Source organism: Carcharodon carcharias, chromosome 1 (genome assembly GCF_017639515.1).
Source record: "Carcharodon carcharias isolate sCarCar2 chromosome 1, sCarCar2.pri, whole genome shotgun sequence".
NCBI classification, from domain to species: Eukaryota; Metazoa; Chordata; class Chondrichthyes; order Lamniformes; family Lamnidae; genus Carcharodon; species Carcharodon carcharias.
In genome coordinates, this window is record NC_054467.1 from 82,680,637 (window position 1) to 82,694,004 (window position 13,368).

The 13,368-nt window shown below is 43.8% G+C and overlaps 1 protein-coding gene across 2 annotated transcripts in view; it reads left to right on the forward strand.

Annotated features, from left to right (window-relative positions):
* acox3 (acyl-CoA oxidase 3, pristanoyl) overlaps positions 1-13,368 on the forward strand; it is a 211,894-nt gene that overhangs the window by 12,351 nt on the left and 186,175 nt on the right. For both annotated transcript variants that reach the window (XR_005944229.1, XM_041197722.1), the window contains exons 2-4: positions 6,019-6,212; positions 7,307-7,540; positions 11,631-11,705. Coding sequence is in view for 1 of the 2 variants with exons in the window: in XM_041197722.1 (XP_041053656.1) it covers positions 6,048-6,212; positions 7,307-7,540; positions 11,631-11,705 (474 nt within the window). In the remaining variant the exon portion in view is untranslated. The remainder of the gene's footprint in view (positions 1-6,018; positions 6,213-7,306; positions 7,541-11,630; positions 11,706-13,368) is intronic.

Below are 13,368 nucleotides of genomic sequence, written 5' to 3' on the forward strand. Positions count from 1 at the left end.
AAAATGCAGGCATTTTGGAGTCTGTGAACTGACACATCCTTCGACTGTATGGGACAACTGCATGCAACACCCTCCACTCAGGCTCCTGATGGAAAGGGGGAGGACTCCATGTAGAGAGCCACCCACTGGGGACCTCCTGCTGCTAGACGGCAGGACGTGTCCAGGCAGCCTGCGAGGGCAAGGAAGTGAAGGGTGTGCAGCAGCAGACCATACAGGAAACCCCTTCGTGCCATGCTGATGGGTACGGAGGGCATTTCTGTGAGGCAACACAGGTTGCGGTGCTCCAGCTCCCGAGGGAGGGTTCGAGATTTGGGGCCAACTTGGAATTCCATCCATCAGACGGAAGACCATCACGCACCTGCACCACCTCGAGACCCAGAATGACGGGGCCAAGCAAGACCATCCGAAGGTCATAGATGGCATTGGCTGCGAGCCGGACGTCTACCGATGCATGATGTGCCAACACCTGAGGAATCGCCTAGCCTACTCCTCCGCCATCCAGCGCATCCCCGATCCTGGTCGCCCCAGCAGCCACAGCCCTGCTCTTCACCAGCCACCAAAAGTGATGGAGGTGTGGATTCCTGAGCACTGTTTCTCTGATGATAACCGTACTCCTGATAATGGAGAGCTGCGGTTTGAGGTGACCATGTTCCCGACTTTGATCAGGTCCAGGTAAAGATGGGCAATGCCTGCAAGGAGCCACAAAGGCCTTTCAGGTCTACACAGGAGCTGCCGATCATAGTTTAGGCTGTGCACCTGGCAGAAAAAAAAACATTGTCAGGGCACATCCTCTCAGAGAAGGCTCTGCGTAAAAGTATCGCTGCAGGGCCTGAAGGCAGAAAGTCGCCACCTGGGTGTGCAGGCTTACCAGTGTCTGACCACCCTCCCTAAATGGGAGACTCAGAACCTCAGCAGTGACCCAGTGCAGCCTTTTGTCCAAGAAGAAATTGATGCGCATTCCCTGGATTTTTGTGATAGACCCCTCCCTCAGAGTTTAAGTGACCAGCCGGTACCACAATATGGCGGCAATCAGCTGGTTTATGAACGAGCACTCGACCGCAGTAAGACAGCACTCTGAGCAGTCCTGTCCAGCAATGCAAGCGAATGGTGACCAGTTTGCTGGCCAGGATTCCTCAGCAGATTAGAGGAGACTGATCCTGCTCCAGATGAAAGGCCTGAGCTCCTCGAGTAGGGGATCCATCTGCCACTAACCAACCAGGAGTCCAGAACACTTGTCCCAGTTGATCCTGGCAGAGGACCCAGCAGAGTAAACCTCCTGGCACTCATGCATTCTCTGCAGGTCAGTGAACATGAGGAGCACGTCAGGTCTGCACAGCAGGCTCTGCCGCCCTTTCATCTTGAGGGAGGTTCTCCTGCCTTTGCTGAGCCAGGCGCCTCCACCACTCTTCTTCTTCTCTGGTCTTGGTAAGCCATGAAGCATATCACTAAATCACCAGGCTCCATGATCCTGATGTACTCCTCCTTCAGGATCAAAGAGGGAGATACGCGAGCAGGATTCAGGAAAAGCAGGGATAAATTGTCAGGGAGCGATAAACGTAACACTTTTCTATGTGAGGTATGCTATAGAACCAATCTTTTCAACAGAGGGTACCAAAAAAACCAGTATAATTAAAATCGCAACTTAACACCAAGAAGAAGAACTGGATTTTATACAGTGCCTTTAACATTGTAAAATATTCAAAGGTGTTTTACTAAGAATTTGACACCAACCACATAAGGAGATATTAATATGTGTCCTAAGAGCCTCATTTGGTTAAGTCCTCAGGCCCCTTCACGCCTGCAGGGGAATGTTGGCAATCACTTGGATGGCCAGTAATGTGCTCATTGGCTGTCCGAAACCCCCACTCCACTTGACTGATTTGGCGGCATCTTCGATCACAGGTCTGCAGGCTGTGCTGTCAGCTCAGGTGCAGGCATTCTCCTAACCCGCACTGCAAGGCTGCGCTGTTAGCTTGAACCATGTGGGATGCTGGTCCAAACCTTAATAAAGACATTGCAAGGGGCTGTGAGTGCCTCGGGCGACTGTGCCATGGCCACCTTTCATAATGTGATTCTACAACTTGCCCAGTTACCCAATTCTTATGCCTGCTAAAACGCACATTAATTTGCAGTCTGTGCTTGAGGGATGAAAAGTTGTGGAGCATTTGGTGGCACTTTCATGTTTTTGCATTGCTTGACTGGGCAGAAAAGCTTCAGGGGCCCGATTCCAAGCATGTCAATGGAGTTGCAGCTGAATGGTCTCAGCTGCAGAAGAACGCACATTTTTGACAAGCTTTTCCATGTGCGTGGCCACTTCCCTCACGCCCATCTCTCCCCACAAGCATATGCTTATATACTTACATCAGCGTGTGTTGCCTTATCCACACTGGAGCTCTTTCCCCGGCACTGCATTGAAAGCTAGCCAGGAAAAAACGACTTGCCTGTGCCTCCCCCCACCCCCCTGCCTGCCAAATGCGTGGTGCCTCCTCCCTGATGTGCCACAGATGATGTGAGCACTGCGCCAGGTTGAGTGCATTCACCTCCAAGTTCCCCTCAAAATTCAAGGAGCGAATTTTTCAGTTGGTGGGCGGGCTGTTCGGGGCTGCGTGCCTGCTGAACTGAAAATCTAAATGATGCACGGTGACGTCGGGACGCATGACCGACATCACCCCGTGTCATTTTATGCCCCACTCCTGCTTGCCGATCCGAAGATTCAGCCCCTGGAGTATGTGTGAAATTTTGGTCTCCATAGTTAGGGAAGACTACTTGCATCGGAGGTAGTACAGCAAAGGTTCACTAGATTGGTCCCTGGGACGAGAGGGTTATCCTATGATAAAAGGCTGAGTAAGTTGGATCTATATTCTCTGGTTTAGAAGAATGAGAGGTAATCTCATTGAAACATTCAAGACTATGAAGGGACTTGACAGAGTAAATACTAAAACATTTCCCTGGCTGAGGTATTGAAAACAAGGGTGCATAATTTCAGGATAAGGGCTGATTGTTTAAGACTGTGATGAGGATAAATTTCTTCACTCAAAGGGTTGTGAAGCTTTGGAATTCTCTACCTCAGAGAGTTGTAGATGCTCCATCATTGAACGTATTTAAGGCAGTGATAGACGTTTTCAGTCTCTCAGGAAATCCAGGGATGTGGGGAGCAGCCGGGAAAGTGGAGTTGAAGCCCAAGATCAGCCATGATTATATCAGGCTCAACGGGCCAAATGGTATCCTCCTGCTTCTAGTTCTTATGTTCTTACATGGCAATTCATAAGGTCGTCATAAAACCAAGTATGGTATTGTGACACATAAGAGACTTGATTGTATATTGACACCATGTCTTGTCTCTTGTTTTAATGATGCATACAGGATGTTAACATTGTAGCTAAGCTAACTTTATTGATAACACATTTTCCTAACATGAACACATATCTGCAGTGTCTAAACTCTATCAAGACTGGCTCCAACATGTGCTATCTGCCCTTCAACCCCCAGGTCAGGTGAACTCATACATAGTACAGAGTACCATATAGTATCTAATACTGGAGTCCACAACCACAATCAGCTATTATCATGACAAGTTTGAACAGGGCAGAGTTGGTACAGGAAGGCACACTGTGGCAGGAGCCTCTGATTGACCCAGGGGTCCAGGAAGGAGGCACTGTCACCACACCGCAACCCCCCTCCTTTCACTGACCAGCAGCCAACAGGATTAAACCGGCCAGGCTACACGTTGGGTGCAGGCCTCTCCCATTGCTTGTTATATCAGAATGGCGGCGGGATGAGGCCCATCATTGGGCATTTATAGTTCCATCCAAAAAATCATGGTGGTGATGTGTAGGCTGGTGGCAGGCATGTGCCAATGGCACAGTGCCCTAATTTATGGGTCTATCCACCTGTTTTCCTGCTTGTGGGTGGCCCGCAATAGCCCGCAAGGAGGTATTCGGTCAGATGACCAAAAGCTCGATCAGAGGTGAGTTTTAAGTAGTGCCTCAAAGAGGAAAGGAAGGTGGAGGTATCCCAGAACTTGGGGCCAAGGAAACTGAAGGTAGGGCCACCAGTGATGGAGCAATAAAAATAGGGGTTGCACAAGAGGCCGCAATTTGAAGAGCGTAGCTATCTCAGAGTGTTGTCTGTGGTTGGAGGAGATTGAAGGTATATTTGATATGGAATGGCTGATTTTTGAACAGTAGTGCAATAGTTCTTCCAAATTGTGCTTTTTATGCGTTCTATTAATGTTAGTTTTAGCTGAGTAAACTGTGCTTTGTGGAATACAGAGCGCATAAAGAAAAAAATCTGTCAAGAAGATATAATAATTTTCAATGTTATTTAGATAAACATGGGGAAGTTTAGAAACAGGTGTCAAGGGAACATTTGCATTTTGAAATAAACCAGGTTAGATTGTTTTCAAAGGAGGGGTGAAATGTGTCACCGAGCCAAGTGAAGTTTGGAAACAATGTGTTTATCTTTCCTAAAGATTACTGGTAAAACTTGGTGCTTTGAGAGGGTTTCATTATGAGGGAGATGAATGTCCAAAGACATAATGGGCAGGATCTTCCGTTCGGCGAGCGGGAACAGGGCCCGCTCACCGACATGTAAAATGACGTGGGATGACATTGGGTGGAACTCCTGACGTCACCCCGCGTCACTTCCATTTTCAGGTTGGCAGGGGTGCAGCCGGCAACCTGTCAACGGCCTATTGAGACCATTGAAAAACTAATTAAGGTAATTAATTAGTTACCTTAAGGTTGGTGGGCAGGCCGAGAGCCCTTGCAGGCTTCGGAAAAAGCATGAAACCTCATCCACGGACGGGGTGAGGTTTCATGAGGCCATTTAAATTTTCATCAAATCTTTCAATAAAAGTTATGGACATGTCCCAACTCATGTGACAGTGTCACATGAGGGGACGTGTAAGGGAAATCTTTAATCATTTCTATTAAAAATTTTAATTCCGAGCTGACCTCCTTGAGGCAGCACTGAGCTTCAGGGAGATCTGTGCGCTCTTTCGTGCACATGAGTAAAAAGCACGCTCCTGGCTGAGGGAATGCCTAGCACTTCCTGGTGGACATCACACTGGGCGGGCCTTTATTGGCCTGCCCACGTAAAATGGCTGCATGCCCCCGATTGGGGGAGCCGATCAAAGGTGCGCCTGCCCGCACCTGCTCCTGCACTCCCTCCTCCCCCAACAGTGGGAAAAATTTTCCCAATGAAACAATGGGTGTATGCATTCAAAGAGAAGGATATGTGTAAAGAAGGAACAAGGGCTGTGAGTAAGAGAAGGAATTTTAAAGATCTTACAAGTGTGTGAAAAAGCCTTCAGCGTCTATGCCTCAAGCTGCTGTCCTCAAAGGACTGAAGTTAAGAAAACTCACATAGAAGTTGACTTGTTCAGGATATCGTGTTTCTTCTTTTAATATCTGTGTCTTTCTTTTGCCTTAATGAAAGTGTAACTGGGAGTTAAATTAACTAGGGGATTTAAAAGTTATAACAATAATTTGTAGATCTTTGTATGTACTTAAAATCATTTCTCTTATTACTAAATGTTTAATCTAGTTTTGTAAAACAACTTAAGGCTTGCTAGTCTTATTACTACTGAATTCAAGGCACGCATCTCTACTTTTATACAAATTGGAGATTGGTTGTGATGGTTGTTTAAAATTTCCCTCTGGGATTTGAACAACTCAGCATTTACTATTGACTGTATCATAACAGTCAAGCACTCATTGACGATTGAGGTAGTTGCTGGTTTTTGATAATAACTTACTATTTGTCCAGTGACAACTGGTTATTTGTACAAATATTATGGTTAACTAAGTTATTGAAGACAGCTATTAACGCCTGATGAATATAAGCTTTATCCTTCTTAGCGTAGATATAAAATCTCACTTTGTTACATCGTACTGTATATAATATCCTTCCGTTTGCATTATATAAATTCCGGATCTAGTACTGAACCGTTTTTACTTCCTAGAATCTTATGATTTTGGCTCTTATGCTATTATTTACAAGTCAAAATATTTGTAGCCGTAGATTAATGCACAACAGTACCAGAGATGAGTGCAATCAATCCTGAAGAAGCCCATGCTGAGGAAGATACCTTGGATTCTCTGCTGCCGGATTTTCCCGGTGGTCCATTGGATTTCTATCGGAAAAAAGCTTCATTTAATTGGAAGGAATTGGCCCTATTTTGGGACGGAGAAGAGATTATCAGAGTAAAGGTAAGATGTCACTAAATAACGAAGCTGGGCAACTGATTCACTTGGAATGTTGCAAATCTTGCAGACAGGAATTCTGCTATCATCTTTGAGGAAATTGAATTGGGGAGGGAAGATGATTTCTGCCCACCCCTGACCGAATTCCAAATCCCAGGGCAGAGTTGTTAAACAGTCAGGGAAGCTGCACAACAGAGGTATCCATTGAAGCACAGTATTTTGGTATAATTTGAAATGTAATGAAACATATTGCCCTTATAATTATTTTGATCTCCCTTCTGTAAACAAGGGACAATTTGAATAAGGTAATCAATCTCTGGAATTGATTACTGTTTATTTCTCCTCTTGATAATCCATTGTTAAGACCCACAATATTCTCAGTTTGCATAAGATCTACTGAGTCATTTGTAGGCGGAATTCCTGGAGAATGCCAGAAACACCGTCTCCCCCAAAATGATCCCTACCACCCAGAGGAAAGTAATGAAGGTAAGCAAAGAAGTGCCCATCTCTTACCCCTCCCATACCCTGAGCACAATTTCTGTTTTATTTTAATTAATGGACCAGAAACCTGAAAGACGCAGGCTGAGATTTTCTGGCCCCGCTGTGGGGATGCAGCGGGCCAGCATAAAGTCCATTGACTTTCAGCAAGACTGGAAGATTCTGGTGGCAGGTGGCATCAGAAAATGCCGGCCCCGGTTTCTGCCTTAAACTAATTTTTTCCTTCACCTTCCACCCTGGTCAATCTTTTGCACTCCCATTTTTCATACCAAAATCAGCAGAAAATGCCCACTTTGAAATTGTTGTACTTCACATTTGATATGTCACCTTGCTTTATCATCAAACATGGTTTAACACTGAAGATTTTGCAAATGCTTTTAAGTTGGTGTATGAGGTGATGCTTGCTATTTTTTTAAAACTTAGAATAATTTGATAAATTTCAGCTGACATTCAATTTCTGAAGACTACCATGTCAGCTCTTCTCAGTGATTTAATTGACAGTTTGAAGCTCAAAATTGACAATGTAATTTTGTGTATGTGTATATGGTACTTGAACTATTGTAAAAGTAAGATTAAATTGCTTCCCTTTTTCCTATTAATAGGGAGATGTATTTAGAGCATTGGAAAATGATCCACTTTTTGCTCATGAACCTGGAGAAGATCTGTCTTTGGAGAAATATCGTGAGCTGACATTCCTTCGCTGTAAACGATTATTTGAGTATGACTTCGTGACAATGGCAGAAGCTGTGCAAAGTCCTCTGAAGTCTGTTGCAGTTGCTAATTGTTTAGGCATGTATGACTGGTCACTAGCTAATGTGTATTCTCTAAGTAAACAGGTAAGTGCTTTGTAATAATTCATAATTTGTACAATTGATAAGTAAAATATAGTCCCTAGCTTTTTTGATCCAGATTGAGTATAGAGGTGGCAAAAGCATGAATGAGAGTTTCAGCAACAGATGGGTTAGGGACGGGGCAGAAATGGGCAATGTTATGGAGGATAAAGTAAGTGGTCATTGTCATGGAGAGGATAATGGGACAGAAACTGGTATCAAATAGGAGGTTGAGGTTGTGAAAAATCTGGTTCACTTCAGACAGCAGCGAAGGAGGATGTTGAAAAGGTACAGAGTTTATGGTGGGAGAGGCTTGAAGATTGTTCTTCCCAATGTTTATTGAGAGAAAGTTTCGGCTCATTCAAGACTGGATGTTGGACAAGCAGCCTAACATCAGAGGCACCAAAGGAGTTGAGCGGCTGTGGAGAAGTACAGCTGCTTGTTGCCAACATACAGGTAGAAGCTGATTCAATGTCTATGGAAGATGTTGTCAAGTGGAAGCATGCAGATGAAAAAGAGACTAAGGTTAACCCTTGGGGGATTCCATAGGTAACAGTGTGGGTGTGGGAAGAGCAAGTATAGCTGGCGATGCCGTACCTAAGACTGAATAAGTAAGTGGAACCAAGTAAGGCTAGTGCCACAGACTTGATCAGTAGAGTAGTGGAGTTTCAGAAGGATGGTGAGGTTATCTGTTGTAATCCTTACAATTAATAGGTCCGTGAGTGTAGTTTCACAAACTTTAATATTTTATTATCTTGATAGATATCAAACAAAGTAGGGACTACAAGTTTCAATTGCCCATGTACTTACTTAGGTCAGCCAGCTGAATGTAATTTTCGATGCCCAGAGATTGATCTCCAGCGTCCTCAGTCCAAGCTGCACACACCAGTCCACTAGCCCCCAACATACCTATTTTTGACTCAGGTTATGACATAACCACGGTATTATTCCCTTTATCTGTCAAATGGTAGAATCTGATTTGTCCAGTTCTGCTATACAGTCGATCTCACCTCTTCAGGATTTCTCTGTTCAATGCTTGCCTATCATGCTAGCCTTGCTGAAATATTTTAAACTTAAGCAGTCCTAATGTCATGGGTAGAATTTTCTGCTTGTCAGGCGAGTGCCCGACCCAAACGAGCATAAAATGATGTGCAATGACGTCGGGCAAGCTTCCTGACGTCACTGGGCACTTGCGCGATATTTCGGTCAGCGGGCGCCCGCTGGAGTTGGCAGCGTGCCCACCGACAATTAACAGGCCTAGTAAGCCCATTAACAATCTCATTGAATTAAAATTTTTGCAGCCCGTCCAATCTTACAGTTGGCGGAAAGGCCAAGTAGCCTTTGCATTTTTTGCCAACCCTCATCCACAGGCAGGATGAAATTTCGATCCATCATTTAAAAAAAAATTGTCTCAGAGTTACCTGAGGGGACATGTATTTTAACACCTTAAAATTCTTTACTTTTATTATTTGATGTCTTTATCTCCCTGAGACAGCTCTGTGCCTCAGAGAGCTTTCCGTGTACGCACCTGCGTGAAGTTTCCCACTTGCCCTCCTACTTCCCCCCTGCCCCCCCCCCCCCCCCCCCCCCCCCCCCCCCCCCCCCCCCCCCCCCCCCCCCCCGCCACCCCACACATGCACGCATATGCACACGCAGCACTGAGCGCTGCACCGCATGTTTCACGCTGGGCAGGCATTAATTGGCCTGCCAGCATGAAATCCCGGTCGGCTTCACGGCCCCTGCCAAGCCCACCCGATGAGGGCAAAATCCTGGCCCTTGTGTTGTCTAAGGATCTGTTGTTTATCGCAAAACCATTAATTGTGCTCAAATTCTTTTACATTGCTTAGGCTTCTTATTCTACAAAGAGATGTTTTACATGCTGTACCTTCTATACTTAAGCCATGATGCTTTTTTGCTCAAGTCAAGTCACAAGTCATTTTCTGCTACTACCGCACAATTGTCTCAAAGGCTGCAGAGAGGTCAAGGAGGAGTAATGCAACAAGGTCACAGTTACTGAGAATGTTATCTGTAACTTTGGTTGGACTGTTTCAGTACTGTGGCAGGGTCAGAACCTGATTGGAGAGATATTCAAACAGGGAATTACAGGGAAGATGGGCACAGAACTGTGTGAACTAGCACATTCAGGGAGGTTGGAGATGCAGTACTAGTTTGTGAAGATAAACTGGTCAAGATTGGGAATTTTGAGGGACAATAGTGTTGATAGCAGTTTTAAAAGGAAAGAATACCCGAAGAGAGGCAATATTTAGAATATCAACTAGTATGGATGTCAAGAAAGGAAGTCATGTGGTTAACAGTTTAGCGGTGGTGGTTTTTAGAGGGCTTGAGCAGCAGAGGCAGCTGAGTGGATACTATCGATTTTAGTAACGGAAAAGTCCATGAGGTACTCGTTTGTTTTTGGAGATGAAGGTGAAGGTGGCAATGAGGGAGGGATTTAAGTAGTTGGTTGATGGAGAAAAGAAGCTGAGGATCACCTTTGCTCTTCAGGATAATCCTGTAGTAATGGAAGAGGAGAGTGAACTTGATAACACTTGCTATGGTACAACTAGATGTGATGATGGATGGTTAAACCAGTTGTGTGCCAGATACTCTGAGGCCTGTGCTTGTCGGACAGATGAAAACGGAGAAAAAAATTAATATGTATGATGTTTCATTAGAAGGTAGTCCTGGAATTCAAAGATACAATGTGGAATTTTTATATATTTGGGACTGTTGTGGATGCCCTCTCTTGTTCAATGGCTTTAGCCACTTCTATAAGCAAATCCCATTTTCTAGAGTTGACTTACATTACCTAATGTTTACTTGCAAAGGCATGTACAACATGTACCTGTCAGTATACAAGCTGGTTATTGTGTATTTTGCATGTGCCATTAGGTGTGATTAGGTGGACTGTTTACACTTTTATAAGACAACAGTGATCATACTTCATTCAATGCCTTTGAACACCCTGAGGACATGAAAGATGATTCGTAAAAATAAGTATTTTATAAATAAATATAAGCCTTTTTCTAAAGAAAGAAATAACTTGATTTTATATAGCACCATTCATGTCCTGAGGACACCCCAAATCGCTCCGTGGGCAATGGGGTACTTTTAAAATGTTGTCACCATTGTAGGAAATATAGATATGAGAGCAGGTATGTCAAACTGAAGATTGTATTATTGAGAAGCTCCAGGGATCTGTACTGGAATCCCTCCTGTTATACGTACAGTAAAGTCCCACCTTTCGCGACTTCCTTGTTTGCATATTTGCTTATTCGCGCTTTGTACTTTGTGAGCAATTGACCACTTATTCTCGTTTTCTTCCCCCTCTCTCCTCTTTCTCTGAGTGATTGCAGCCATGACGGAGTACAGACTTTGATACATTTTAAAGGGGTGATGGTGTTGAAGTCTCTGGAAGGGGATTCCTTCCATTAGTCCTGGCTGTGGAGATTTAATTCTCTTTTTCTTAAGCACCTTTCTGACAGGTGAGAAGCGATGCCTGGAATGGTTGCGGCTGAAGTGCAGCCTGAATGGAGAAATTAACCTGAAAATGTCCAAATCTCTTGGTCCAGAGCTGCAATAACGGCTCTGTTCAATTTTTAAATGTTCACCAATTTTGTCTGCCAATTTTGAGGTGATTCTCTTTTTCTTAAATGAGGATTGCCTCTTTCTAAATTTTTCAGTATGTCTTGTATTGCTCAGAGGCTCCCCCTGTCTGTCATATACAGGCACTGTACCAGAATTTGCTGTAGAGTAGCTGCACAAACCAATGCTGTCCTCGCATTGTTGAAACTTATCTAATTGACCCCCATTGAAAAGCATGTTCATTGTTCGCAATTTCGCCGTTTGTGAGGTATTGTGTGAACATAACCCTCTGCAAACGGTGGGACTTTACTATAAATTGCAGTTTCAATGCAAAGTGGGTAAATTTAGTTTTTGATCATAGTAGCAGGGTGGTTATGACATTTTGATACCCAAAGCTATTTCATTACATCTATGAACAAAACAAAACAAAATGAATGGATGAATAATGATTTGTTGTAATCAGTGAAAACTGCATTCATTAGAATTTGACCTGTGTTTGTGTCAATTTCAGATGTTTGGAGGAACTATTATCAATTCTGGATCTAATAGGCATCATCAATTTGTACAGAAAATAAGCAATATGGAGGTATTTTTTTTTCTAAATTTATGAAGTCTGATTTCAAATTGTGTGTGTGTTTGGGATGCACTGTAAATAAAGAACATACAAATTAGGAGCGGGAGTAGGCTACTCAGCCTCACGAGCCTGCACCGCCATTCAATAAGATCATGGCTGATCTGATTGTAATCTCAACTTCACATTCCTGCCTATCCCTGATAACCTTTCACCCCCTTGCTTTTCAAGAATCTACCTACCTCTGCCTTAAAAATAGTCAAAGACTCTGTTCCCACCGCTTTTTAAGGTTGAGGGGTCCAAAGACTCTCTACCCTCTGAGAAAAATTTTCTCCTCTTCTCTGCCTTAAATGGACAATCCCTTATTTTTAAACAATGACCCCTAGTTCTAGATCCTCCCACAAGAGGAAACATCCTTTCCACATCCACCCTGTCAAGACCCCTCAGGATCTGTTATGTTTCAATCAAGTCACCTCTTACACTTCTAAACTCCAGCAGATACAAGCCTAGCTTGTCCAACATTTCCTAATAAAACAACCTGCCCATTTTCAAGTATTAGTCTAGTAAACCTTCTCTGAACTGCTTCCAATGCATTTACATCCTCCCTTAAATAAGGAAACCAATACTGTACACACTACTCCAAATGTGACCTCATCAATGCCCTAATGACTAAAGCATAATCTCCCTGGTTTTGTATTCAATTCCCCTTGCAATAAGTGATAACATTCTATTAGCTTTTCTAATTACTTGCTGTACCTGTATACTAACCTTTTGAAATTCATGCAGTAGGACACCCAGATCGTTCTGCATCTCAGAGCTCTGCAATCTCTCACCATTTAGATAACGTGCATTTTTTTACTCTTCCTGCCAAAATGGACAATTTCACATTTTCCCACATTGTACTCCATTTGCTAGATCTTTGCCCACTCGCTTAACCTATCTATATCCCCTTGTAGCCTCCTTACGTCCTCTTCACAACTTATTTTCCTACCTATATTTGTGTCACGTACCTTGTGTCGAGAACCTTTAGTGCCTAAAAGTCTTTTGATCTCTTTCTCATATTCTCAGCAATTTGAGCACGTATAGCCCCCTGAAATAGAGAATTCCAAAGATGCTGAGAAAAAGTTTCTCCTCATCTCAATCCCAAATGGTTGAACTCAATGGTTGAGTTCATGACCCCTAGTTCTAAGCTCTCCAACCATGGGAAACAGTCTCTTGGGATCTACCCTGTCAAGCTCTCTCAGAATCTTGTACAATTAAAGAGTCCACCCCTCATTATTCCCCAGAGAATATAGGACCAGGCTACTCTATCTCTCCTTATCGAATAGCACTCAACCCAGAAATCAATGTACTGAACCTTTGTTGCACCCGATGTAAGGCAAGTATGTCTTTGCTTAGGTAAGAAAACCAAAACTGCACACAGTACTCCAGATGTGGTCGCACCAAAGCCTTATATGCAGCAATCCTTCCTTACACTTACATTCCAACCCTCTTTCAATAAAGGCCAACATATGACTTGCCTTCCTAATTCCTTGCTGTGCATGCATTTTAACTTCCTGGCCAGGATTTTTCAGTCGGCGGTGGGGGCGGGTCCGACATGCTGGTGTGTAAAATGACACGTGATGATATCAGGCGTGCGTCCCAACATCATCACGCTGTCTCGTGATATTTTGTTCGG